General features: G+C 37.7%; 1 protein-coding gene across 2 annotated transcripts in view; it reads right to left on the reverse strand.

Annotated features, from left to right (window-relative positions):
- Nucleotides 1–25,855, reverse strand: part of GRID2 (glutamate ionotropic receptor delta type subunit 2) — a 704,126-nt gene that overhangs the window by 131,758 nt on the left and 546,513 nt on the right. For both annotated transcript variants that reach the window (XR_007203777.1, XM_048304515.1), the window contains exons 9-10: nt 13,162–13,263; nt 945–1,142 (exon numbers count right to left, since the gene is read on the reverse strand). Coding sequence is in view for 1 of the 2 variants with exons in the window: in XM_048304515.1 (XP_048160472.1) it covers nt 945–1,142; nt 13,162–13,263 (300 nt within the window). In the remaining variant the exon portion in view is untranslated. The remainder of the gene's footprint in view (nt 1–944; nt 1,143–13,161; nt 13,264–25,855) is intronic.

Here is a 25,855-nt window from a genome sequence, read left to right on the forward strand (position 1 = left end):
TATTTTCTTTTTCTTTATTACAAGTCTTAGGTCCTGTATCTGACTGTGATTCTCCTTTCTGTTTGCTGTGCTTGTGAATTAAATTCCACATGCAGATTTGGAAAAACACTTCTATAGACAATGTCTATGTTATTTACATGAATATCTGCTCCAGTTCTTTAAGGAAGCACAACAAATGTAGGTCTCAATAACTGTAAAAGCTGCCTTCACATGTTAATTATGAGCAAATAAAATACATATATTCATGGTACAACTGAGGCACCAGCAGAATAGAGCCAGCCTAGTCTTCTCTCTCTGTTTGCAGGGAGAAACTGCAAACAAGTAAGATGAGAGGAGTGGGCAAAAAAAAAAAAAGGAAAATATTGCATATGCATTTGGTTCAATTTATTTATTATATAATATTGAACAATTAATGTCAAATTAAGTAGACTAAATGGATTATTAATTACAGAATAAATATTACTCTTGATTCATACATCTACATAATGTGTCATTATATATCAATAAAACATTTTCTGTTGATTATATACTTCACGTATTCATCACGCCAACATTTTTCTAAGTGCTATACGTTATTTATGTAATGTATCACTAATTACTGCAACACCAATTTTTCCTCTTTTGAACAGCCTCTTCAACTCATTTGTGTCAGGTATTGCCAAACTAATTAGGATAATGCACATCCCATTATTTGACCGCATTTAGATTTTACTTTGGGTGGAAAAAAAGAGATTGCCTTGCCTCTTAAACAGTTACTAGCAAGTGTTATTTCCAGCTTTTTTTGGTACTGCCCAATGGACGTTATCAAGGTCTGGCAACACGCAAGAAAAGAAGTGCTATCAATTACTCATAAAAAAAGGTTACTGGCTGATGCAAACAGAACATACCACATATTCCTTAACTGTATCACACAGCTTTAATCAGTAAATCATTAATGACCTTACCTTAAACACCAGTTCTCCTATCAGGCCGTTCCATGACCCATCATCCTGAGGACTCCCATACTTGTGATCCGGTGCTACATAAATTTCGTATTTAAAGCCGAGGTAAGTGGCCAAGGCTTCCAACACGTCTATTGAGAAGCCCTGATACTTCTTTGGTTTCCCCAGAACATTTTCAGACACCATGACAAAGGGCTCTTCCTAAAAAAACAACAAAGGAGGAATCTGTTAATAAAGCAATTATATGCCACGTTTGGGTGCTGGAGGCTTTTTAAACAAAAGGAGGGACTATTCAAATATTACTTATACAAAACTTTTCTAAAATACATAGTTAGCAGTGCCCCTTACATTCTGTGAAATGCTATTTTTTGTTGGATTTCCTTCAACAGAGAAATTTTATTCTCTATTACATATTTCAGAAGTAGATCTTCTGCTGTAACATTTCAACTGAAATGCTTTTTAGTAATGCCTGCTGACCACACTTATAGTCAGCAGGACAGACATATACTCAATGTCTGGCCATAAATATGGAGGATTCAACAGAACTGCCATTTTCCACTAGCTGGGCAAATATGGTACCTAATGCAACCACTAATTCATGTTGTAAGGAAAGAAAAACATGGCAAAACTGAAACATGTATTGCTCTTGTCCTTCTACTGAACCCTGATTATAGGTCAGCTAAATTTAAATAGTTCTATCCAAAGAAATTCCATTTGATTAGTTTAGGGACTATCAATTATAGGACTTAAGGCTGTTTATAAGAATGATTCATGACTATTCATCTAAAACTTGACCATCATAAAGGATACAAATAGATATCAAAAGCTGATACTGAAAGTTCAGATCTCCAAAAAACGTTTTTCTTCTTACTTTTCCAAAGACTTGTAATAGTTTTCTCTATTCTGTTATTCTTTCTGTTGTGCGATTTCTACACATTCCCCTTCACTTTTTATTTAAATGACACACAAAGAGAGATCATATATCTAAGAGCAAACAATGTATATTTGCCATAGATGGATTTCACTTGTGCTTGTTCTTTATTTTCTCTGAAAACACCTGCCTGATCTAAGTAGAGCAAAATATTAAATCATCCCAAAAAGCATGGAGGCACTGTAACACTTAGGTAATTTTTAAAATATGCTACATGTCATCCTTTTAATTCATTACATGGCAATTTAATTTCATATGAGGTTAACAGAAACACCTTTTCTGAGGCGCAAAAAAGTTAGTTCTGACTTGTCATGGCTTGGCCAGGACAAGCACATGAAACCACTCCCTGACCACTTTGTCCTGGTCTGCAAAACCCACAAATATATCGAAGAAAACAGAATTGATTTTTTGCAGTATTTGTGGCCCAAACTTTCATTGTTTCTCCAGTGGAATTCTTGGTAGTGTTTAAAATATTTCTTTATTACTCTACTACTTATATGTGCAAATTACTTTAAAGCCAAAGCATTTTCACAATTTTTTCATTAAGCCTATACCTCACTACTATTTTTAGCTTGTTGGAATGTCCTTCTGTATGAACAGGTGTCACTGAATTGCAAGCAGGATGTTCTTGAAATAAGAAAACATAATTTGCAAATGCTTGAGTAAATATTCTCAAGGACAGCCACATGCTGAGGATGCTGCCAAAGAAGAAAGGATGCAACCAGAGTGCAGTGACAGGATGTTCTTTTCTGACTCCAGGAAATCCAGAAAAAAACCCAAACCCAAAACAAGTAGAAAATGAACCAAACAACCCCATCCCTGACCAAAAAAAAAGCATTAAGGGTGGACTGCCTCAAGTTATTATTTCTAGTTGTCAGATAGAATTTCTTTCTTCCATATTATCCAACATCAGTGAAATTGACTAAAAATGGAGGAGCGAAAGTAAAATGAATATTTAAAGTTGTTTTCCAGTGCCCAGGTTCCAAGAACATTGAATAAATTGAGACTAAGTTGGTGAAAGCCTCTCTTAAATGAGAGCGCAAAATGAATTCAGTCTTGCTGATCACCTGAATGATAGATTCCGTAAATAAGACTCAAAATTGCTGGGAAGAAATGTTTCTGCAAAAAATAAACATGGTAGTTTATCAATCTAAACACAGTATGCACAAAATTCTAAAGATTTATGTGTACAAAGGATGTTTTAGAAGTTGATAATTTTCATATTAGAAAGGATTAATTTTTATCACTAAATTATTTAGAACATAGTTGCTCATAAACTGATTTTCTACCCAGTTGCTCACTGTAGTGATTTAATGCACTGTTTAAAATGCAGTTTGTCACAACTGATATCAGTCCTTTATTGAGCAATGCAATATTGTTTGCTGTTGAGAGATTGACAAAAAGCCCCGATGTCCAGTGTTCTATATATATGTAATGAAATATAAACAGTCAATCAGCTTTATGCAAAGCAACTAACACTTCCCAATTTTTGTTGAAGTCTGGAGCAGCAAATAATTTAATCATATTCCAAGCAAAACTAAACCAATCTACTGCTATGATTTTTTTTGGTGTAATTGTTTATATTTCTGAGAATGCATTGAAAGAGGACAAAAATATTTGTCTTGATATTTTCCCCTCATAAATGCGGCAGGCTGAAACTATGCCAGTTGTCCTTTTTTTTTTGGGAGGGTGCCACGGGAGCTATGGAATGGTGTATGCATCCCTACAATATGGATGTTAAAACAATTGTCTCCATCCTTGAGAAAGCTGAATTTGCAGAAAGAAAATACACAAAGCAAAGCAGCAAGGATAATGATGAGCTTGTAGAAAGTAGGTGTGAAAAACAGCTGAGCTAACTGATGAGTCTGGAGGTGGAAAAATTCACCTGGATGATGAAAGTTCCATTCGACCCCAATAAATTCAGGAAAATCCTGATACACTTTCTCTCCAAAGCAAGTGTTGATTCAGACTATGTAAGAAGGTCTTTATCAGAGAATCCATACAATTGCCATCCTTGGAGATGCTCAAAACTCCCCTGGACACCATTCCAAAAACCTGCTCTAACATTTACTCTGCTGCACTCAGCTGCCACCCAAGAGTCCCGTCAAACCTAAACTGTTCCAGAATACAGTAAATTGATCCAAGGAAGGCCACTGCTCCTGCTTCTCCTTTTCTTCCTTTTGGAGACACCTCTCTAGGGGTCTTGTAAGGCAAAAGAAGACTTCACAGCCTATAAAGCCTGTGAAAGGGAGGTCTGGAAAAGCAAACAAGTCACAACATTCATGGCTGAGGAACGAAAAACAAAAAGGACAGGTTGCTCAACCATAGCTTCTTGTTTTTGCAAGGCTGATCTGCCTCACTGAACCCCATAGGCACCCAGTATATTTAGGGGATGGTTTTTCACCCAACCTCAGTGGAGATCCTTTAAGGGAGGGGGTATTTTTGTTCAACTTTACCTTCAACATGCCCCCTTTGTCAACTGAATGCAGCACTACTAAGCCAATAATAAGGGTTCCTTTTCAAAATAGTTCTACAATTATCACTGCCTGGCTTCTTCTTGGGATCAAAGCTGTGCTGCCCTGACCCAAAGGAGGATGGGTTTAAGACCTGGTGGATTTTACACAGGACTGTGGGTTTACCCCGGTGGACAGCTAAGCGCCACACAGCCAATACCGCCTGCAGCAACATGAAAGTCAGCAGCAGACAGCTAAAGGTTATATTGGGTGAAGCTATGCATATTGTTTTTTATGGCTGTAGGAAGACAAAGTTTGGCTTCAGAGGTGCTCATGTCCCCCCCAAGCAAGAGAAACTGCAAAATATTAGACTAGCACACCTTAGGAAGGATAAAGGTGAACGCAAGATTAAGGCAACATGGCATAAAAAAGGGAAAACTTTGGGAAGATGACATGTTGTACAAGTACTTTGGGGGAAGTAGCTCAAGAAAATGTTTGTTTCCATTCATTTCTCAATTATCACACGTTTTAAGGAAGAAGCCACACAATAAGACTGACATAGGTTAACAACATGCTACGTATTAAGACTGATATAATTTAACATTCCCAGCACCCCTGGAAACTGATGTGAGATGGTATAGCATAACCTCAGGGTCCTAGCTATGCCCCCTCCTAGCTACTGCAAAACTTAACCCTGTCCTGGCCAAAACCAGGACAATTTGCTAAATGCTTCAAGAGTCTAAGATTAAAAAATACAAAATACAGTTCTTATTTACTCTGATGAAATTCTCAGATGTACCAATAATTTGGATAAAATATCTGGTTTGGAGTAATCTTTTTATATTCTTTACTATACCCCCTAATAAAGTTAAAAATAGGAAAGGAGAGAAAAGCTTTTGGGCACAGAAGGCCTTCACGCTTGAAAACAGAGCAATACTCAAGCTAAATAGCGGAAAAGAACAATTAGGCTGAGTTTAACTTGGTTGTGTTAATTAATTAGACAATCAAAGAGAAACATTTGTTTGTAGCTGTGCTACAGATGTGGATGATAAAGTCAAGCAATAAATTCCAGCCTTAGAGGAGGCAGGGAGGGAGAACAAAAGAATAATTGCTTTTCAGAAGTTCAGTTCCCTAAACCTAGAGTCTCTATTTGGGATGATTTTTAGCCAGTAGAATAGTGACTTTAAATTCCAAGCTTTGATAGTAATCTTTTAGTTCCTCAATGAAAATCAAGTTTTAAAGGTCCAGTGTTTTTGTAAAGATCCTCTCTTTTTGGACAAATTACAGAAAACTTTATTGAAAGAACAGAAAAGCCCCATTCAGATCTTAAAGACAGCACCCTAATTAAATACATGAGAGGAAGAAAAAAGTTGTGTGCACTGGGCTGTTTACAAGGAAGTTGTGGTCTTAGCTCAGCTGTTCATGATTTTACCCGCGCCCACCACCTCATTATGAGATCACTGAATGGGCAGTAAGGTAGATTTTCTCTGCAATTACAAGTGTGGATTCTGTGGCTTAAAGCTGAGACTTATTTCAGGATAGAAATCATATGGGGCTATGATACACTGCTCTGCTGCACTTATTTGTGACGGTCTTTTGCTTGCTCTAAATATAAACGTGCTAAAAATCTAGGATGTACTTTACAAATGAAAAAGCAAAAGCAAAACAGAATGGTTTGGATTATTTTCCTGGTCAGCTGAATCCTCTTTGCCCCTTAGCATGGACAAAAAACTTCCTATAGAGGGCACCGTACAGAAAATATTCAGTAAGGAAAATGTTATTGGCTTTTAAGGTGAGAGAAACTAAACACTATTGGGATTTACAGCACAAATTGGAGCCTTATGTGTTTCTACTACCTTTAGAAGAATCCTTTGTTCAGTTTTAAACCCCTCACTACACCAGAGAAGGGCAACGGAGCTGGTGAAGGGTCCGGAGCACAAGTCCTGTGAGGAGCAGCTGAGGGAGCTGGGGGTGTTTAGCCTGGAGAAAAGGAGGCTCAGAGGGACATAACTGCTCTCTACACGTATGTAAAGGGAGGTCGTGTCAAGGTGGGAATTGGCCTCTTCTCCCAAGAAACTAACTACAGGACAAGAGGAAATGGCCTCAAGTTGTGGCAGGGGAGGATTACTTTGGATATTGGGAAAAATTTCTTCACTGAAAGTGTTGTCAAGCTTTGGAGCAGGCTGCTCAGGGCAGTGGTGGAGTCACCATCACTGGAGACATTTGTAGATGTTAGAGATGTGTAGATGTGACACTTTGGGACATGGTTTAGTGGTGGGCTTGGCCGAGCTGGGTTAACGGCTGGACTTTATGATCTTAAAGGTCTTTTCCAACCTAAATGATTCTATGAAGAGAGTTTTGAAATTAGGTAATTATATGGGTAGTTAGCATTCATAAAGCATATGAAAATGACCTCTGTGTCTACTCATCAAAAATTTCTGAACACACTGTATTCATTCAATAGGACTGCATTCATTAAATTTTCCCTTTTTCTCTACTGAAAGTAGTGAGAAAAAAGAAAGCAAGAAATGAAGCTCAGTTGTGGGCAAGACTGTCAATCTGTACTTGACACTGACTCTAGAAACAGTGGACAGGCACATTAAACCATTCTCCATAGCCCAGGATGAGCCTTGGCAATCTCGTGAAGTAAATATTCACTGTGACACTTTAAAAACTCCCATTCCCTCCAAATGTTAAGAAACTGCTCCCCAAACTGAAATTCACTCTTATTACTAGATTTCTCAGCTCCCTTCCAATGGCTGCTGGATGACCAAGCACAGCCATTATAACCAACAGGAAACACTAAGTCTTGTAAACTATAAACAAAATATTTTCAAGCACAAGATGCTATTGTCTTGTTGCTAGGCAAAATCACTTTTTCCTTGACTCATAAAATAATTAATGCCCCCCTTTTAAATGTTAGTGACTTTGCATTTCCTTCCCCAAAAGATTTTAGTGAAAATTGCAGCCCCAAATACTTAATTTCCTCAAGTGCTTTATTGACCACTGTTTTGGGGATTTTATTTGGCTAGGAACAGCACAGCAGCTTGTTATTTTTAATTGAACAATAATATACATTAATTCATGTTAGAATCAATGACCAAAATTTAATTGAAACATTTCATTCTTTCATTACAGAAATTCTCCCACTATCAAGAGTTATAAAATTCCTGCAAAATATGACATAGCTCCCACCTCTTAATAACACTAAAACATAGATAAAGGATTCAAATCTACAAGATCTTGGATAATTAAATACTACACTCATTCAATATCCTGTAGTGCCAATGGGATGTGTAACCGTACTGGCACTGAAAACCACCATTCTCTCTCATCCTGTGCTTTTCAAACAGATTGATTAGAAAGTCACTTGTACTGACAGAAAAGTCACCTCATCTACAGCAAGAAGTCCATTCACATCCCAGAAACTGAATACCTTATTAAAGGGATTTTACATTTGGCCTATTCTTATCCATGTGCGTAGTCTGTCACTTTTTTTGATATTTTTATTGTCATCTTCAACTAGACATGAAGTTTGTTCTTTCAGTTACGGTACTTTAAACAGTATTTTTTCCTCCAGAGTGAAATGGTAGCTTCTGGATTTATTATGGTTTTTAGTTTAGTGGTATTTACCACAAATGAACAAAGAATGTTAGCCCCTCTTCCCAGTTCCTCCCATTTCTCAGCAATGGGACTAAGACTTCTTTCAAAGTGACCTGTGGCAATGGTCTATTAGGATGTTGCCAAGCTTTGTGCATTGATTTTAATTCACAATAACTTAATGCAGGTAACAGCTCTTTCTGAGCCATATTACAGGAATATGGATTGAGATTGGAATTGATTGGAATGTTTTAGAGTATGTCTAAAGAGTTCAATGGTGGCTTTAATGCAGATAGTTCAGACACTTGATTTAGCAAAAGTGTGGTATGGGCACATTAACCTGCTGGGAACTACACTGTACTCCTTCCAGCAGCCTTGCAAGGGGGCTCCTATTCATAAGGATCGTGTCACACAGTTCAGCTCCTTTTCTGTCTTGCATAGCATGGAAGGATAATTACAGTCAGAGTAAGAGCCTCTTTCTGTTTCAAAGTCAAATTTCTGTGAACTGTGTGAATTGCTCTGGAATGCAAATATGCCCAGAGAGCAGATGGGTAAGGGTCAGCAAGAAGATAAGAGCCAAGGAGCCCTGAGAGGTAGCCCTTGACACAGAGATGAGTTGGGTTGGTCCTACCAGGCTTTGCACTGCCCCTAACTTGCTGTTAAACTCTGGCCCCAGCAAGTTCCCAAAACATTTGAATTGCTTGATATCCACCTTATTTAGTATATAGTACCTGCTACTTTAGAAAAATGGATTGAAAAAAACAATAATTGAAAAAAAAAAGGTGCTAGGTTTCCCAGCAGGCTGTGAGATTAAAGCTTGTCAAATGAATGATCGCAGTAGTCAATAACTGTAAGGTTTATGACCTGTTAATACAAGCTAGGTAGCTCAAAGGGATATAAAACAGCCATTCACAGAAACCTGTGCCCAGTCAGTAGCAATTTAAACTTGGCCCTTGTACAGGTGTGGTGGTTGGAAGAGGAATAGAAAGACAGGTTCTGCCTCTATCGAAGAATATCACTTTCTGCTCTTATAATAATGATTTTAATTATTACTATTTTGGGTACTACTGTAGTCCATTATACCAATACAGAGAGCAATATATAATTCAGTATAATACATGCTTAATTAAAATTATTTTTCTTAGTGCAGAGATAGAACTGCCTGGCAGAATGAAGAGACTTTACAGAAGTCCACAGCACCCAGTTATGAAATGGGGAACGGGGTCGGGACTGTATAGGAAAAGTGATCACTCAAAATATTGGGAGAACATATAAGAAGCATTATCTATGAGACTATTCCACAATTTATAAAATATTTATTCAATATTTAATGAGGTATCCTGCACATGATCTTCCTGAAGTTGATCTTTATTGTACAGTCATTCACTGATGTTTTTGTCCTGACATTTTTAAACCTTTATCACTTCTGACTGTTTGTTCTTCCACCTATGCTTAAACATTGTCTTATTTCATCTTTCTTATGCCTTATGTCCTTTCCCCAGTCACTCTGAAAGTTACTCCAGCTTCTTGGAAAGAATTTTTTTTTTTTTTTTACTTTCTTTAAGCCAGTGTTGGAAGTCAAATCCCAAAGGCAGTTTCAGCTTTTAAAACCAGGCCTTAGCTTCATATCTAACTTTTCATCTTCTCTCTGAGTGGTAAATTCAATAAAAAAAGGGACCGAAGATGCAGACCTCCTGCCAGCTGATGTTCCTAAAGACATTGTCTGCTTTCAAATAACTTTCTTTTCTAATCTGTGCAACAAATGCTCATGAATTTATTACCAGACACTGAGAATTAACTAGTCCACATATGATAACATTTTTCATCGTGCAAATGATGTTTCTTAATTATTTTTTCTTTCTGTGCTTATCTAACCTTTTGCTAGTCCTTTCACTACATCATGTCCCACAGTGCCCACCTGCAGCCAAGGGTGACCAACCTGCAGCTCTGTGCAAGTAACCCAGGTAGTAACTCTCGAGGTACAGTGTTTAGGGATGTATGGCAAAGCATAATTCAGCACGGCTTGCTGTTATCTTTCTTTCCCTTATCCTGCCTGCCTTCTTAGAACCCTCCAGATATGAAAATATATTCCTGTTTGGGAGCTGTTCTGAATTTTCATGTAGAGTCACAGAAAGTCATGTAGAGTCTTTTGCACCATGAGGATATTATACCTTATGCACTTTCAGGAAAGGCTCTGTACCTTTTAGTCAAGGTGTTAATGCTCTAAAACAGGGAAATTCAAACTATTTCCTTTTTTTGAACAACAGGGGCTTTTTTAAAAATATGACTTTACAAATACCTGCTGGCCTTTTCATTGCCAAATGGACCAGATCTCTTTCCAACGTCTTAATATTCATATGAATAATTCAGTAATTGCCACAGCTAGTAAAATTATATTATGAGAGTATCTGCTGTATTGTAGGTCTTTTTCAACAAAACTGAACAACTGAAAAAGAGAATAAACTGAGACAGAAAAAATGGATATATAGCTAAATTTTTTCTTGGCCAATTGTTCATTCAAGACACTCTGAATTTGTTTGGAACTACTATGCTGACCTTTGATTGAGCTACATTTCAGAAACTCAGAATACATTTCAGAAATTCACAAGCAAGAGACTTGAACTTAAGAGCAACTCGTCAAACACAAAGTTCAGACTTCAGCTTCATATGTGGAAGCAGTCCAAGACAGAGACAGCTGATATTTAAGTCAGACAAAAAAACCCCTTTTCTAGAAGTGTACAAAGTTTGGTACTAATCCAACTCAGATTAAACCATTGAATTACATGTACACAAACATGACCATAGATAGTTCTCCTCAGAATAAACCACAAAGAAATATTTCTTATTGCTATTTATGCAAAGGAGAGCATTCACATTTACTGCAGAGGAGCCGGGATTCTCTGCCAAGTGAAACCAGATGATTTCCAGTTTGGGGCTATACTGTATTCTGCCATACTCACAAAGAGATTTTGGTTTGGGTCTGCAGATACATAGCCCATAATTATTAAATTTACTTAGGGAAAGGAATTAGTAGATGGATGATGGGAACTGTTCAGCATTTGCTTACTGAAAGACCGAGGAAAGAAGTCACAATCATTTATTTTCAGACTCCAGAATGTTTCATTTCTTTAGTATAATGCAGTATAAACCCAGGTGCTGCAATTTGTTATCCTCTCAAATTCTACTGCAATTTTTAGAATAAGTCCTTTTCAACCTGAAGGCATAACAAAATGAAATTGGAAGAGGAGAAGGGGTACTATCTAGAAAGACATGAGAGATTTGAACTGTTAACAAAACAAATTTGCAAATGAATGTAAACTTCTCAACTCTCCATGAAAAAGAAACCTATTAATATTCAAAGGTATATTATTTAATTTTTAACACTTTTTTCCCTGGATCAAGATCATACTGTTAGAAACTGGCAGAATTAATATCAATAACTAATCATTCACAGTCTGCATAGATTCTTTACTCTTAAGAGAAAAGTATTGACCTAATTGAAGAACAGTGAGAAAGATGGAAGAGAAAATATAAAGAAGATCATCTCTAAAATAAATTTAATTGGTGAAATCCCTCCTGCTCTCACATCCAAGGTAAGAATCACACATTTCACAGGTTAAATATAAATCTCCAATTTTGTCCTATCCAGCAGATATAAAACTAGTGAGGAGACTGAAGTGTCATGTGCTCTGTCTTGAACTTTAAATGTCTGCTTTCATTTTTATAATTATTACAGAATCCTATCAGCATAGATAATTTTTTTTTTGTGTATCTTTGCACGTTGATAAATATTCATGCTATAATAACGTGAAAGAAGATTGCTCTCCAGCAAGGTAACTAAGATAACTGGGGATAAACCAGTGGGGAGAGAGGAAAGAAGAACAACTTTATCTTTCTAGGGAAAATCCACAGGTCCTTTTTGTCAACAGATAATTATACTGAACCAATTAATACGAGTATCAGGGAAAACAAAGAGCAGCCACTGCCAACATGATACTATTTTGGTGAACATGCAATTAAAGTATGATCCTCCCCCTCTCTGTTACTGCTCCTTTTTTTCTGTGCATTCATCCTTTCTTGGCTGGCTTTTGCTGTTGTTTGGTTTGGTTTTGGGTTCTTTTTTTTTTTAGGTTTGTGGTTCTTGGTTTTTTTGGTTGTTGTTGTTTTTTTTTTTTGTTATTTGGTTTGTTTTGTCTTGTAGATACTGTCACAGGAAGTTCTCTAGTGTACTAAGAGCTGTAACAGAATGTTTACCCTGACAGATAAAGGTGTTTAAATACCCATAAAATAACTGGAGGGGTACAAAACTGTTGTGTCTGTGGCACTGACATGCTCTGGTGATTTCACTTTCCACCCCTGTAGGAGCCTCTTCCTTCATCATGCACTATCTGCAATGCAAAGCCTAAAACCTCCTCTTTTCTTGTTCTTTATAAACAAGTGCTGGGCCCTCAGACACTGAACTCAAACACAAGTAGATAGTAGCAAGAGGAAAATGGTTCAATCTAACCTTTACAATTCTGCAGCCCCAGATCAACTTTGTATTTGGGCATTGGTCCAAAGAGGGCTACATGTCTCATATTATTTTCTTTTTCTTTGTTTAAATTTTTTTCCACTCTTAAAAACTTCTCCTCAAGCAAAGTTTATGGCAGGGAATACATTGGCCTCATAACATGAAGTACCTTCTATTCTGGTAGACATTGTCTGTTCAGCTTTAAACCAAGAATTTTCCTGTGGCTGCTAAACACAAGATGCCCACAAAGGGGAAGAACCTGGCTGAAGAAAACTAGGATGGGACAGGAGATGTTTTACCAAACTAACATTACTTGCCCTAAGCTGACCTTGAATATTTCCTGAGTGTGACAATTTGTGTTAGACTGCTCTCAATTTGCCAAGGTGATTGGAATTGAATCATTTAGAGGTTCAGCTAGGTAACTTTAGCTAACAGGGCACTTGAAGTTGCCCTTTATCAGCTCATATGCTTGTCTTACCTAATTTAGAATGTGCTTGTGCAAGAAAAAGGTTCTAACATGTTTGATTCAGTCTGAAATGCACTATACTGATAAATAATTTTATCTTGCGGAAAATTATCCATTTTTCTGGGGTTTTTTTGACCAGCTTAAATCAGACACTCTAACGCCAACTACCTTCTTGGTAAAATGATGTACATAATAAAAAGATGAGGCAAAAGGAAAAAAAACCCATTCCTGCTAGTGCAGAAGGTTGAGCATCTGCTTACCAGCACAGTCACCACACGCAGAACCACTCCTCGCATGTTATTCTCCAGCTTTCTGTCTGTTAGTGACCCATTCAGACCAGTGATGGGGTTCCAGCAGCCAAGCTAAAAGAGAAAACAAAAATTTTCTCATTGCCCATAAAACTTTGCTAGTCACTCCTCTTAGGTGGCTTTAAGCAGGAACATATGAAATAAACAGAATACCTTCTGGAATCAATGGCATGGAAACTTGGAATGGCTTGTGCACAGATTCAGCTTTAAATTGAAATTTAAGCAATTAAGGATATCAGTTTCTGATTTTAAATACCAGTGCAATGGATGACAGCATCCAGGATTTGGAATTATATGCATTGTTTTAAAATAGCTGAGAGACGACTTCTATATTACTTGAAAACATTCAAAAAGTACTGTAGCTGTAACAATATTTCTACCTTACTTTCAGTAATTGAAGAAATAATAGCTACCATCATTTTAGCACGCTGTCTACTCCAGCCCATCCTTCCTAGTGGAACTCTGACAAAAGGAATTACACCAGCTTTAATTAAAGCTTATACTATTAATTGCTAATGAAACAGCAGTGATTTTAAGCCAGGTTAAAAATCACACTTAAAGATGATTGAGGAAAAGACCATTGGATAGGCACACCACAGTGTTGAGAGAGGACCACAATAGATAATGCAGAAGTTCATCTACGCCATTCTTTGCATTGGTGCTATCGTATTTCTTGAGCTTCTGTGGATGAAGCTTTTGCTCAGGAATCTCTCTAGGATTATCTGCCTTTCAATCTGAGTTTAGTAGATACCGACTTGTAATTCAGCTTCTCTGAAAATACAGCTTGCCTGTTTTTTGTATGATGGTAGATGCTTTTTTTGAGCACAGAGAAAGAAATCAATCAACCACACATCGTGCCTTAGCACCACATACCAAGATAACCAGTTTCATTTTTGAAATTCATTACCTCACTCAGCTGGCCTGCACAATTACCAGTGTTAAATCCAAAACCCAACAGAAGGAAATGACTGACTTCAGAGGACTTTGGAGCAGAGTCTCAATTAAGGCATGTAAACCAATTGCCTGTGTAAAGTCATTACACAGCCAAAGAGACAGCCACCTGCAGCTATGAGTTCTTGCTCTGAATTTCCTTCTCCATGGACTGTGAATGAAACCTTTCAAGGGATGCTCATCTTCTGACTCCTATTTAAAGGAACAAAAGGTCTTGCTCCCTCTGACAAATCAAGATTAACATCAGTAGGTTATTGTTGGGTCCAGTGGCCTCTACTAAGACTATTCTCTTGGAGCATTCAACACTGTAATCTGAGAGAAAAAGAACTGCAAAACATCGAAAATATGACTGTAATTTCACACAGAGTCACAGAAATGGCAGGTTGCCTCGAACCATCTGAAAGGGTTTGTAAAGAAGGGGAAAACCTCTGCTGACCATACTTGAGGAGGAATTTACGAAATCATTATTTTCAGCCTTTGTGTGAAAAGGCTTTGTATATGTGTTTCATAGATCTCTCAAAGTAAAACAGAAAAGAAAGAACTAACTTCAAGTAAACAAATTTAACCATTCCAGAAGTGGATAATTTGAAATATTTGTTTTCTTCATTACACCTATTTTGTAGCGACTTCTATATTTTTTAATTCCGATAACATTCATATCAATTCTTTGAAGATGCCTCCTTAAGAAATGTGTGTCTCAAAAAGTAAAAAAAAAAAACTTTCTGCAATGACATAGGAGTTGGGTTTGACTCAATGGTTTCAAAGGTCTTCTTCAATCTCAATGATCCCATGATTCTATGTTTCCCAAAGGAAGATAGCCTTAAAACAACATAGTCACTTCTGTCTGCTACTTTCAGAAGTACTCACAGCTAATTCTTACCCTTCTGAAGTCAAAGTTATACTATCAGGGAATGAGTGAGGGAAATGCTGAGCATACTTGAAATCTCAAGGAATGACTGAATCAAGGATCTACTAGATCCAGAACACCAGAGAAATTGAAAGCACCAACAGGTTACAAGGAGAATCAAACTCAGGAGGCGTCATGTTACTCTCTTGTAATTGCTCATCTTTCCAATAGCTGTTTCTAAATAAAAGCACAAATTACTCCTGCTTGGTTTCTGTTGGGGAAGATGAAACAGGAAAGCCTTGGAAATATGATTGCCTGACAAAAGATTTTGGGAATATGAAAACTACAGGCAACATCGAAATGAAAGCCACTTTTGAAATACCAGGTCTTAGTTACTGAACAACTAGAAAACAATGGTATGGCCACTGAAGTAATCCCCTCTTGATGGAACAATACCCTCTGCTTGCAAACAGGTCCAAGGGTCAGAGCAGACCCTACTAGCTCAGCAGAAGGGGTCCAAAGAGTAGTTTTTAGAAGTTAAGATGTAACACTCTATGGTAATATAAGAACTCTTATAGGCTGTATGTAAATGCTATAGGATTTGTATCTTGTATTAGATTGGTTAGTGACAATTAGAATATTCAGTATAGAAGATGATTTATTGTATTGTAACCAGGACTTCAGACATTCTCATTCTCATTCTCACTTCTATTCATTCTCTCTTCTATTCATTCCTCTCTTCCACTTCTACTCTTGCTCCTACTCTCTCTCTCTCTCTCTCTCACCCGTTCACTCTCTTGCTCTCTTGGGCCTGCTCAGAGCTGAGTCTACCAGCTCTGAGCAGTGCCCCAATACCCACGCCCTTTACAATAAACCGGCTGTGTCCCAAGACCTGCCTATAGAGATCTCTCGTCTCCATCTGTCACCGTCTACGTCCGGCCGTCCCGACTGGACCCCTAGAACCCCCTTAACCTACAGGTTTCCCCACTTCGTATTCCCATCTGATCACAAAGCCCAACAAGAGATCATACCAGCCCACTCGGCTTCTTCTGGACCTCCACAGTGTATCTAGCTGTTCAGTAGTCATGGATGGACTGCTGACACATTCCAGGTCCTCATCACTCCCCTGGCAAAGCCCTGCAACACTTTGAGCTGAATAACCTAAATGCTGAAGTGTGTTGACTATAATAATACAGCGAAATGCAGCAAATATACTTGCACTGTACTTTGTACGTGACAAACCACTGACATCCCATAAAGCAAAGCATTCCACAGGCTACATTTTCTGTACAAAAAATAGCAAAACCGGTACTAAGCTCAGAACAAAACTGCATTAAATTAATTTGGTGATTGTCATTCTTAGTCACACAAAGAAACTAATTAGAACTTAGACCCAATTAACATATCTAAATGTGTTGGATGTATAATTACTGCAGAAACTCTGCTGCTTTTGCCAGAACTAAAACCCTAGGAAGCTGCTGAAGAGCCTTTTTATCCTTTTGAGGTTAAAGTCCACTTTTAATTATGTACGTTTATGTGTACATATTTATATAATTAAGTTTTTAGCCCAACCCTATCTTTTTTAAGGCAATCTCCCCCCACCAACTTAACTGATTTCTGGAAATGCAGCATAGCACCAATTTTCCTTTAAAAAGGCACTTTTTATTTTCAATTATTGTTCATTTAATTTTCAATTCAATTGTTCCTTTATGCAGCTCAGTCATGCTGAAGACAAATGTGCAGAGCTTGCCAACAAAGTTGAAATTGATTTTGAGTGGGAGCTGCTTACTGTTATTAGGAGAAAACAAATCAACCTTTATTGATGACAATTTGAGCTTGCCGTTGGAGCAAGAAGCAAATGTAACTACTGCTGAAACATCGAGATGGGGTGGTATGAAGCTCCCTCTTCAGCTTTGTCTTGTTTAACTGCTGCTGCAAAACATTTGCTGCTTCTGCATTTACTTCCTTTTTTCTTTTGTTTTCTCTCTAATGGTTGAAATGAGAGAATAGATCAGACAATGACAGAATCTCACATTAACTCTGGTAGATTTGGGCAGATGGGTGATGGGAACTCTCTTACTGATCACAGTGCTGTCATCTTCATACCACATGAAATTTATCATTTGTAGTACTTTGTACTTCTGTTGCAGTTTATTTTATTTATTCTAATGACAGCTTTCACTCTGCTACGTTTGATATAATAAGATGAAGATGGAAAAGTTGTCAGTCTTCTACTTCCTTTGCTATCCAGTTTGCAATCTCTTTCTGTTCATCCCACATCCCAGCTTGTTATCCTCACTATCATCATTGTTGAAATGGGCTTTGTTCTCCTGTTTTGCTGGCAAAGCCAAAAATTTACTTCCCTTCTTCATTAAAATGTTTTGACTATATGAACAATGCATTATGAAAGGAATTTAATTTGTGTATCAATATTAAAGTAGGCAAAAATCTATTTCATGTGTACTTACAATTTCATTATTTATAAGGAACTGGGAACACTAAAATCTATAATGCCTTTACGACAGAGCTTACAGCCAGTTTTCCTCCCCTACTTCCTGTGCAACCATTGAATTCTGCTGAATATCTGAGAGCTTTCACTATTTTTTCTGGCAGAGTAAATTGTGTCAATTAATCAAGAAAAATACATTGACCTGCTATGATCACAGTTGATGACCATCAGAGAAAATGAATAAAAGCAGAATAGTGATACAGATAAATTACTTAACTGCTTGTCACTACATCAAAGTTTAGAGTATTCTGTTACTTCAATGGATATAGAAAATATTCAGGAACTGGTTTATCCAGCACTGCAATGCAACCACCTCAGAACTCAGACTACATTATCACAACACTACTTAGAGTCAAGAGCAGAAAACACTAGAGAAAGTGCAACGGAAATCTGAAAGATAAAAGTGTACTACATCCACAACCAAAATCTGTAAGGACATTGGGATCACTGACTCTTTCATTTATTTCTCAGTCATTTAAAGAAAACAACCCCACCAGTATCTTGTTTTTAGTATGAACAGCCTGATGAAACATTTCCAGTGGAAATGCCTATGACAGAGTAGTTCATACAGAGCTGATGAGCCAGAGAAATAGCAGCCTCCTTGCCTGAAGTACCCACATGCTCTTCAGAAACTCTATCCTCCATTTTCACCCAGGTCCAACCTGCTTTAGGAACTAAATTCTTACAAGATCTGACTTCAACAGAAGGAATGTGCCTTAATAATCCTTTTTTCCATTCCAAAGCATACTAAATTCACAGAAATGGAAAAGCCCCCATGAAGCTGTCACAAAATGCCACTCAGTTGGAAGATTCAAACTCCCAGGAGTGCTGGGAAGACTGGAAATAGGACACATAATAAAAAATGATGAAGAAAAAGGTGGATTTTTTTTGTGATATGTGGATTCAGAATTTGCAACATTTTCCAGGACACCAGTCTAGGCAAAATTCAAGGACAACATAGAAATTGTTTTGCACAGAGTACTGCTGATGCCTCTTGTCAGCTGTTGTTTAATATAACATCCAACAGCAACTGGGAAATCAGAGACTAAATCCTATTGATTAAAGACTGTCTCAAAGAAAAAACACCATAAAAAAATCTTTTCATCATCAATATGATACTATCAGTCATTTAAAATTTAGTCAGATGCTCTGTTACCTGGTTAAAGAATCCTTTCAGTTCAGCTCTTTAGCCAGCAACCAACAGTTTGTCAACCAGATCTGAAAAAAATCTGATGGCCAGGGGTTAACTGAGGGCCTTTGTAACTCTGGGCTTGACTGAAGAAGCAAGGATCAGTTTTGTTCTTCACAGCAATTTCCTAATAGGAGTGGTTAGCAGGAAAGCTTTCTGTGTTTAGCTGCTACCTTCACCGAAGCTTAGGTAACAGTCAGCAAATAGCAAGATGTTAAAATCAATAGAAAATACAGCGCTCAACAATTGGATAATGTATAGCAGCCCTTGTTTCTCCTGCATTCTGCGTGGTGAAATCTATATAGTTCTGTGCATTCAGTTAATTATTCTGTACAGTGTGTTTTACTGCTTTAATCTGTCTCTGGACTAGATGGAATGGCCTGCCCCTAGACTTGCTGTGTTATTTTCGAGCTATTAGGTGGATGTGAATACCCAAGTTTAGTTCTTTATCCAGTGGGCTAAGGATTGTAATTGCAGCAGTCAAGGTGGGGGATTTGTTTTGTTAACTGATCATAAACACAAGTGCAAGTGACCTAAGTAGGAATTTCTTTCCTCAAAGCACAAGGCAGAATAACGCTGACTGGAGTTAATAAAATATTTTGCTTTGGGGACTAACCAAATTTTCTTTTCTTACTGAACTGAAATAAAGAAGCTAATGGAAACTTACCTGCTGGTAACCTGCTGTTCATTTGCCTACTAGCTCCTGACTCATTGTTTTCTCAAGGACCCAGATTGCTGCCAGAAGTTATAATTGAGTGTTTTAGATCACTGACAAATGTTGAATTTATGAGGGAAATGGCACGGACTTCATAGGTGTTCTCACACTCCATGCTCTACTCACAAAGCTGATGCTTAGTGCTTAGGCCAAGATTCTAGAATCTAATGGTCTAATTTTTCAAATGTGTAGTAAATTACCACATCTCAAAGAAAATGAACCATGTCTCCAAGCCAGTGGTGTCATTCTAATGATCCCCCACTTCTCCTCCCCCCCATCTCTTTATCTCTGGCTCACTTTCTCTATCGCTTCTTTCCCTTTCATTTGAAATTCGTTGGTTTTAATCTATCATTTTCCCCTTCTGTCATCTCTTATCTTTGGAAAATACCATTTTTTCCCTTCTTTAGTCCTTTTTTACTGTGAATTCAGTACTCCCAGCAGTTCGCTCACCTGTCGTTATCTTCCTCTTTCCTACATTACAAAACCTCTTGCCATCCATTTCTCTTTGTACTATCAGTGTACTTTCTGTCCTCTCTGCTTTTCTTTCCCTTGATCTTCCTTTTCATTTCCTGTGCCTTTTTCCTATCTTGTTTTTTGTTTGTTTGTTTGCTTGTTTCTTAGGGTTTGGGTTGGTGTCTGGGGGAAAAGGGACCTCACTTTTCACTACATCCAGCTTTGACTCATCTGTCAAATCACTTTGTGTCCTTTCCCCTTTCTCTTTGCCCTTGGATCTCCTTTTCTCTCAGGCAGTCCTCTCAGAAAACTTTCCCCGAACTCCTCCTTCTCCTTTTGTGTTATGAAGGAGATGGGACTTAACAAAACAAATTATTGTACAGCCCTGTTTCCTTTGCTTTCATCTTTCTTGCATCTTTTTTACTCCCATCCCCTGACAATCTTACACAACTCTGAAGAGAAGAGTCAGACAAGGATAATGGTGAGTCAGATGTTGATCTCTTTTCCCATGGCCTCCATATTTCAATTAACGTCAAATACTCAGAAAAGCCTGTTCTTTGACCCAATACCGACATCACCCCTTTGCTAACAAATTTCTTCATACTGCCAGAGTAAAACTCATGAATATCACTTTCATTTTACACTGAAAGCTTTCTCACTAATGTCTGAATTATCCCAAGGTAATTGATAATACTAAGTAAGTTTAGGTTTGTGTGCAGTATAAATATAGTCACTTTGATTTTTAATTGCAAATTACTGTCTCCTTTCTCATTAAGCATATTAAGAGTTAAAAAGGATGTCTTTTATCTAAGTCATGTGAGGTCTGGAAGAAAACCAAGAATCTTAAAATCAGGTTTTATAACTGAACTTGGTCTGTTTTGTCCACCATCTTTATGAAATCAGAGAAAAATATTCAAGGTTATTATTCCAGCTTGTATTAAATCACAATATAAAAGCTTTTGATACCATCATAAAACCTTTGATCAAACCTATTCAATGACAAACAATGAAAAGCAGTTTTCCACTTGGTTGCATGAAGCTCCCTCTCTACAGGTAGCAAGAAAACACACAGAGCACATTTCAGTTTCTCATCAGTTCCCTGGCAGTATTCAAACATTCTTCAGCAGACTCCCAGCTTTCCCCTCAGCTTAGCCAGGCACGTTTTTATGGTCTGAATTTTCAGAAATGGTTTGTCAAAGTGGAATGTCAACAAAACCTGTTTGCTGTTCAGGGCTCAGAAATTCTGGGGGCAACATTCCAGTAAGAAATCAAAATAGTAATAGTGCAGAGCAAACCCACCACTGTTTCATTTGGAGGAAAGTGGGTTTACAGAGCAGCATTCTGAATAAACCCAGTCCAGCAAACGCCGTCAGTGAATCCTTCAGATTAAAGTGGCCCATGGTGAATGCCCTGCTTCTGCAGCAGAGTGCTGCCAGCGCTGAGCTGCTTGGGCACCTCCACACTGCATTGCAGTCAGCTCGGTGAGCACGTATGCTGAGAAGCACCTTGGCTTTTTTTTCCCTGCAATAAAGATCTCCCCTTCAATATAATCACTGAATTAGAAGTCTGGGAGTCAGCTCTGGAAGTAAATCCACGTGGAGAATTGTGTATTAGATTCATCACTCTCCAAGCTGGGAAGAAAAAGAGAGGCTCCTGCAGAGCAGTAGTACCGACCTGTGCTTGCACTAAAGAAATCTGTTCTTATTTTAAAGGCAGCAGACAAGCAATGCATGTTTGAGTATATATGGGGCCCAATGAGGCTACAGAACATCTGGGCTAACCTCAGTGGCACCTCTTTAGCACTATTTTTGAAGTGTAAGCAGAATTATCACACCACTGCTTTCACAGAAATGCATCAAGGAACTCTATATCTGGTTATCTTTTCCTATGAAGTACAATGTTATGAAGTGTACTTTTTTCAGGCATAGCATATGGGAATCTCCATTTTTGTTTGGCAGGCTAAAGGATTTTAAATTAAGCAATACCTCAGCACTATTTACTCAAAAGTATATTTATGTATTTATTTAGCTACTGAATGCTCACTAGGCAGTACTGCTGTGGTTGTTTTCCTCATGCAAGAGGAACGAGTTCATTGGACTTGGGTGAAGGGTGGGGGATGTTCCCAGGATGCACATACCATGAAAATACATGTCCTGAAAACCTTGGAAATAGAGCAACCTCATTTCATATTATACTTACACTTAGCATCTTTGGCATTATTACACAATTCTCAACCTCACCATGAAACACCAAATAAAAAAAGGACACAGAAAAACACTTCCTCCTTAGTCAAGGCACTGATGTACTGACATGAAAACACTACTTTCAAATACAAAATACAAAGTCAAAGAGAGGCAGCTGCAATAAGATACTATTTTTGTCTCAAAGACTGTGGGTCCCTGTCTCCTCAGACACATTCAGCCTCTCATTGCCAACATGAAAAGCAAAGGAATTAGCATGTAGGTATTGTGGAAACATACAACAGTGTTCAGCACAGACAATTTCTATATCTTTAAGCATATTTGTACCTGTCTAGAAGCTGTTCAAAGTTACACAACATCAAAGTAGCTTACACTTTCTGTTGCTCAGCACAGCAGAGTTTTCCAGCTCCTTCTTAAATGTAGTACAAAGAGAGATCTGACAAGAGCATCTCCTATTCATACATGCTATTGCAACATGCTTCCCAAGCAGAGGGGCTAGGGAACAGCTGTTCACAAAGCATCAACACCAAAACGTAAATATTAGAGAAAAAAAAAAAAAGAAAGAAAAAAGCAGATGGAGCATGAGAAATTTGCATGAAAGGGCAATTTAGCTTATTTCCATTTTAAATGTGCATATGTGAAGGCACTCTGGAGAGTGCCTAAAGAATGGAGAGCTTAGGTACAAAGTGACAAACCAAAACAAGCTTTTACTCAAATATTGCCTTCAAGTTTCTCACTACAGAGGAGCTAACATGGTAATGCAGCAGGAGTAGCACTAGATGACAAACTGCTTTCCATTGATTCTTCAGATTCCTGGGATGCTTAAATGAGGAACATGGAGATGGAAACAATCTTTGCTTACACACAGATCAATACTCTGTTGTAAAATTCAGGATTTATTCTTAGCACTGGCAGAAATAAAGAGGTCTGCTAAGTTGGATATGTCACAGAATTCCCAGCTTGATACTGGTTAGTAAATCAAAGCTGCATTTTGCCACTGATATGTCAGAAAATATTACTCCAGTATAACCCATGCTCACAGAGTATATGGCTACAGAGTCACCAGATTTTAGTGCATTATGGACCAGATATAACAAGTGATTTACTGGATCATATATTTTTGAGGGTTTGGTAGTGAAGAAAATAAGATTGAGGATGTTTTTTCCCACTCCTTCAGCACAGAGCAACATTCTTAAGAATCAGAACTATTAGTGAAGAAATAAAAAAATTTAGCACAGCAGTGACCAACCAGAGTTAGTTATCAGTACCAGGCCCCAACTGAGAAGAAACAGCACCTTCTTCTGAAGGCTCTCTTTTGACCCTGACACTTGGGGCAGTGGAGAACAGAAAGGTCCTGAGTGAATTTGAGGAGATGGTTGTGGCCAACAACGTGGATTACAACAAGTAACTTCTTCCCACTAAATTCAACTGCAATGAGAGCAAGTGTGCTCACCTAGAGTCCTAAAGATCAGCACAGGTACCAGGAGCATCCACCACTGGGAAATATTTAAATAATGTGGTCTGGTCATAGACCTCTATGGGATCTAGACAATACTTTCTAAAATTTTTGCCTGCAGATGATCTAGCCTTAGTTGCAAAGCACAGGCCATTTTAGCATCAATAAACTGAAATTTTCTTAGGTCTAGAGGCCATGAGAGAACTGCTATGCTGATAACCAAATGCTATACTGATAATGGTCAAAAGCAATCCTCTAATTACCAACACAATAAACTCACCTTCAGCACAGTCCATAAATTCAACTTCATTTCTTTTTATATACCAGAGGGCATTTGCTTCATCACTAGCTAGCAGAAAGGCTGTCCCTAAAACAGGCCTGTACTCTCTATGGCCTTCTGATGTTGCCTCCAAGGAGACTTCAGAAGCATCCTCCCCTTACCAGCAGAAGAAGAGTAATTCTGACTGCCCAATTGCTTTTCCTGGGGGTGATGCTGTAGAGCTACTACAGCTGTACATAACCTGTTTAAAATATCTGTTACACTTGTGCATACATGATTTAGAGCAAATTTGGAGTCCACTACGCTTACTACTAGTCAGTGTTCCACTGAAGAATATCTAAATCCTATCAAGGTCTGTTAGTAACTAGTTCAGTGGAGCCACATGCAGTAGTGGGTAGTTCTGCAAAAAAGAAACGGAGGCATTAGTGTGAGTAAATTTCGTATGCTTTCATAAATAAGTGGCAAATTATATGCTGTAGAGTACCTGAAGACTTAAATAAAAGATCCTTGTGGAAAACAGTAAACCATTAGTTTAAAAGATTAAATGACACATCTAATAAACCCTGTCTAGAATAGCTGAATCACTAAAATAAATTTTTGTTACAAATGAAAATCACTGCTTTAATGACACTGAAATTTGCCACAAAAATAAATTAGAAATATATCTTAGTAATTAAAACTACAGAACGCTATAAATCTGTCTTGCAAAGGATGAGAATTATATTTGCTAGAACACTATATTCCTACAATAGATTCATACACACTGCTGAAATAGGGTAAAGAAACCAAGAACTTTAAACCACTGAGAATTTTCCTTAGTTAGTTTGATATTGCAAAGATCCTTCTAAGAACATATTGGCATCTATGGCAGTGATAATTTAACCATCTAAGTATTAATACTATGCTCTTCGCTACAGTCTTTCTGGGATTTAATTTTAAGGGATAATACCTATTTTAAAATCATCTTTCCATTTGAAAAGATCTATTACTTTTAAGAAGAAAGAAATGTCTGTCTTAAGAGTACATTAAGAAATCAGTAGTTAGGCTCAAATAACCATCCCAGCTCCTTCCCATGTGAAAAATTTCTTTCATCTGGGAAGGGTGACTTAAAAATAACACCCTTCCAAATGCTAGACAGAGCACAAAACAAGAATCCTCAAGTCCTTTTTCTCCACAGCCTGTGTGTACCACTGCATTGTCTCCCAATGCACACTCAAAGCTTTTGCCTGGGGACACTGATCATCTTTTAAGGAGCAGGCCCTAAGGTTAACAGCTACTGGGGAAGGTGTAAATGTCGGCAGGACTAAGAGTGCTTGCTTGAAAGCTGACTCTTGGTGGGACTACTCTTGTCTCAGAGTTCATCTCCATTATAGTTTTGATGGAGAATGTTACTGGTTTTCCCAAATTTAGAAAGAAGATATTATTGCTACTAGCTTCAAGCTTTAACACAAACTCCCCCTAATAATTTTTTTAACTTATTTCTTTATTTTTAATATCATGGTCTTTTAAAATTTCACTGCAAAACTAACCTTCATTTATGCAATCCTAGCTAATGTGCTGTAAGTCTCCCACTTCAGGCTAAAGAGACAAAAAAAAAAGCCCAAAGAGCCTAGTATCTGGTGTGGCATCTATTCATTGTCTAAAGTAGAGATGAATGCTAGTAGTCTGTCAGCATTTGTTCTGATTTAAACACTTTACTCTGGATGCTTTATTAACTGTGTTGGCATAGCTATATATTACTGATTTAACCTGCACTTCATTGTGCTTCTAATACACAATCAGGCTTTGCAAACATGAACCTGAATATAAGGCAGTTGAGGCTGGAGTCTGGGTTGGTGTAAGCCAGATTTTAGTGAAAAGAAGCCTCCCTGGCCTATATGAGAATCCAATCCTATCCCTACACCTGCAAATGCAACTATATTTCTTCTTAGAATAGATCCTGAATGTGCCTCCATTTTTAGTACAACACCTGGGAACTATGCTCAGCTCACTTTTCATTGCATTAAAGCACTCATTAAAATGAGAATTTGTACTGCTATAGAAAA

Source organism: Corvus hawaiiensis, chromosome 5, assembly GCF_020740725.1.
Source record: "Corvus hawaiiensis isolate bCorHaw1 chromosome 5, bCorHaw1.pri.cur, whole genome shotgun sequence".
NCBI lineage: Eukaryota > Metazoa > Chordata > Aves > Passeriformes > Corvidae > Corvus > Corvus hawaiiensis.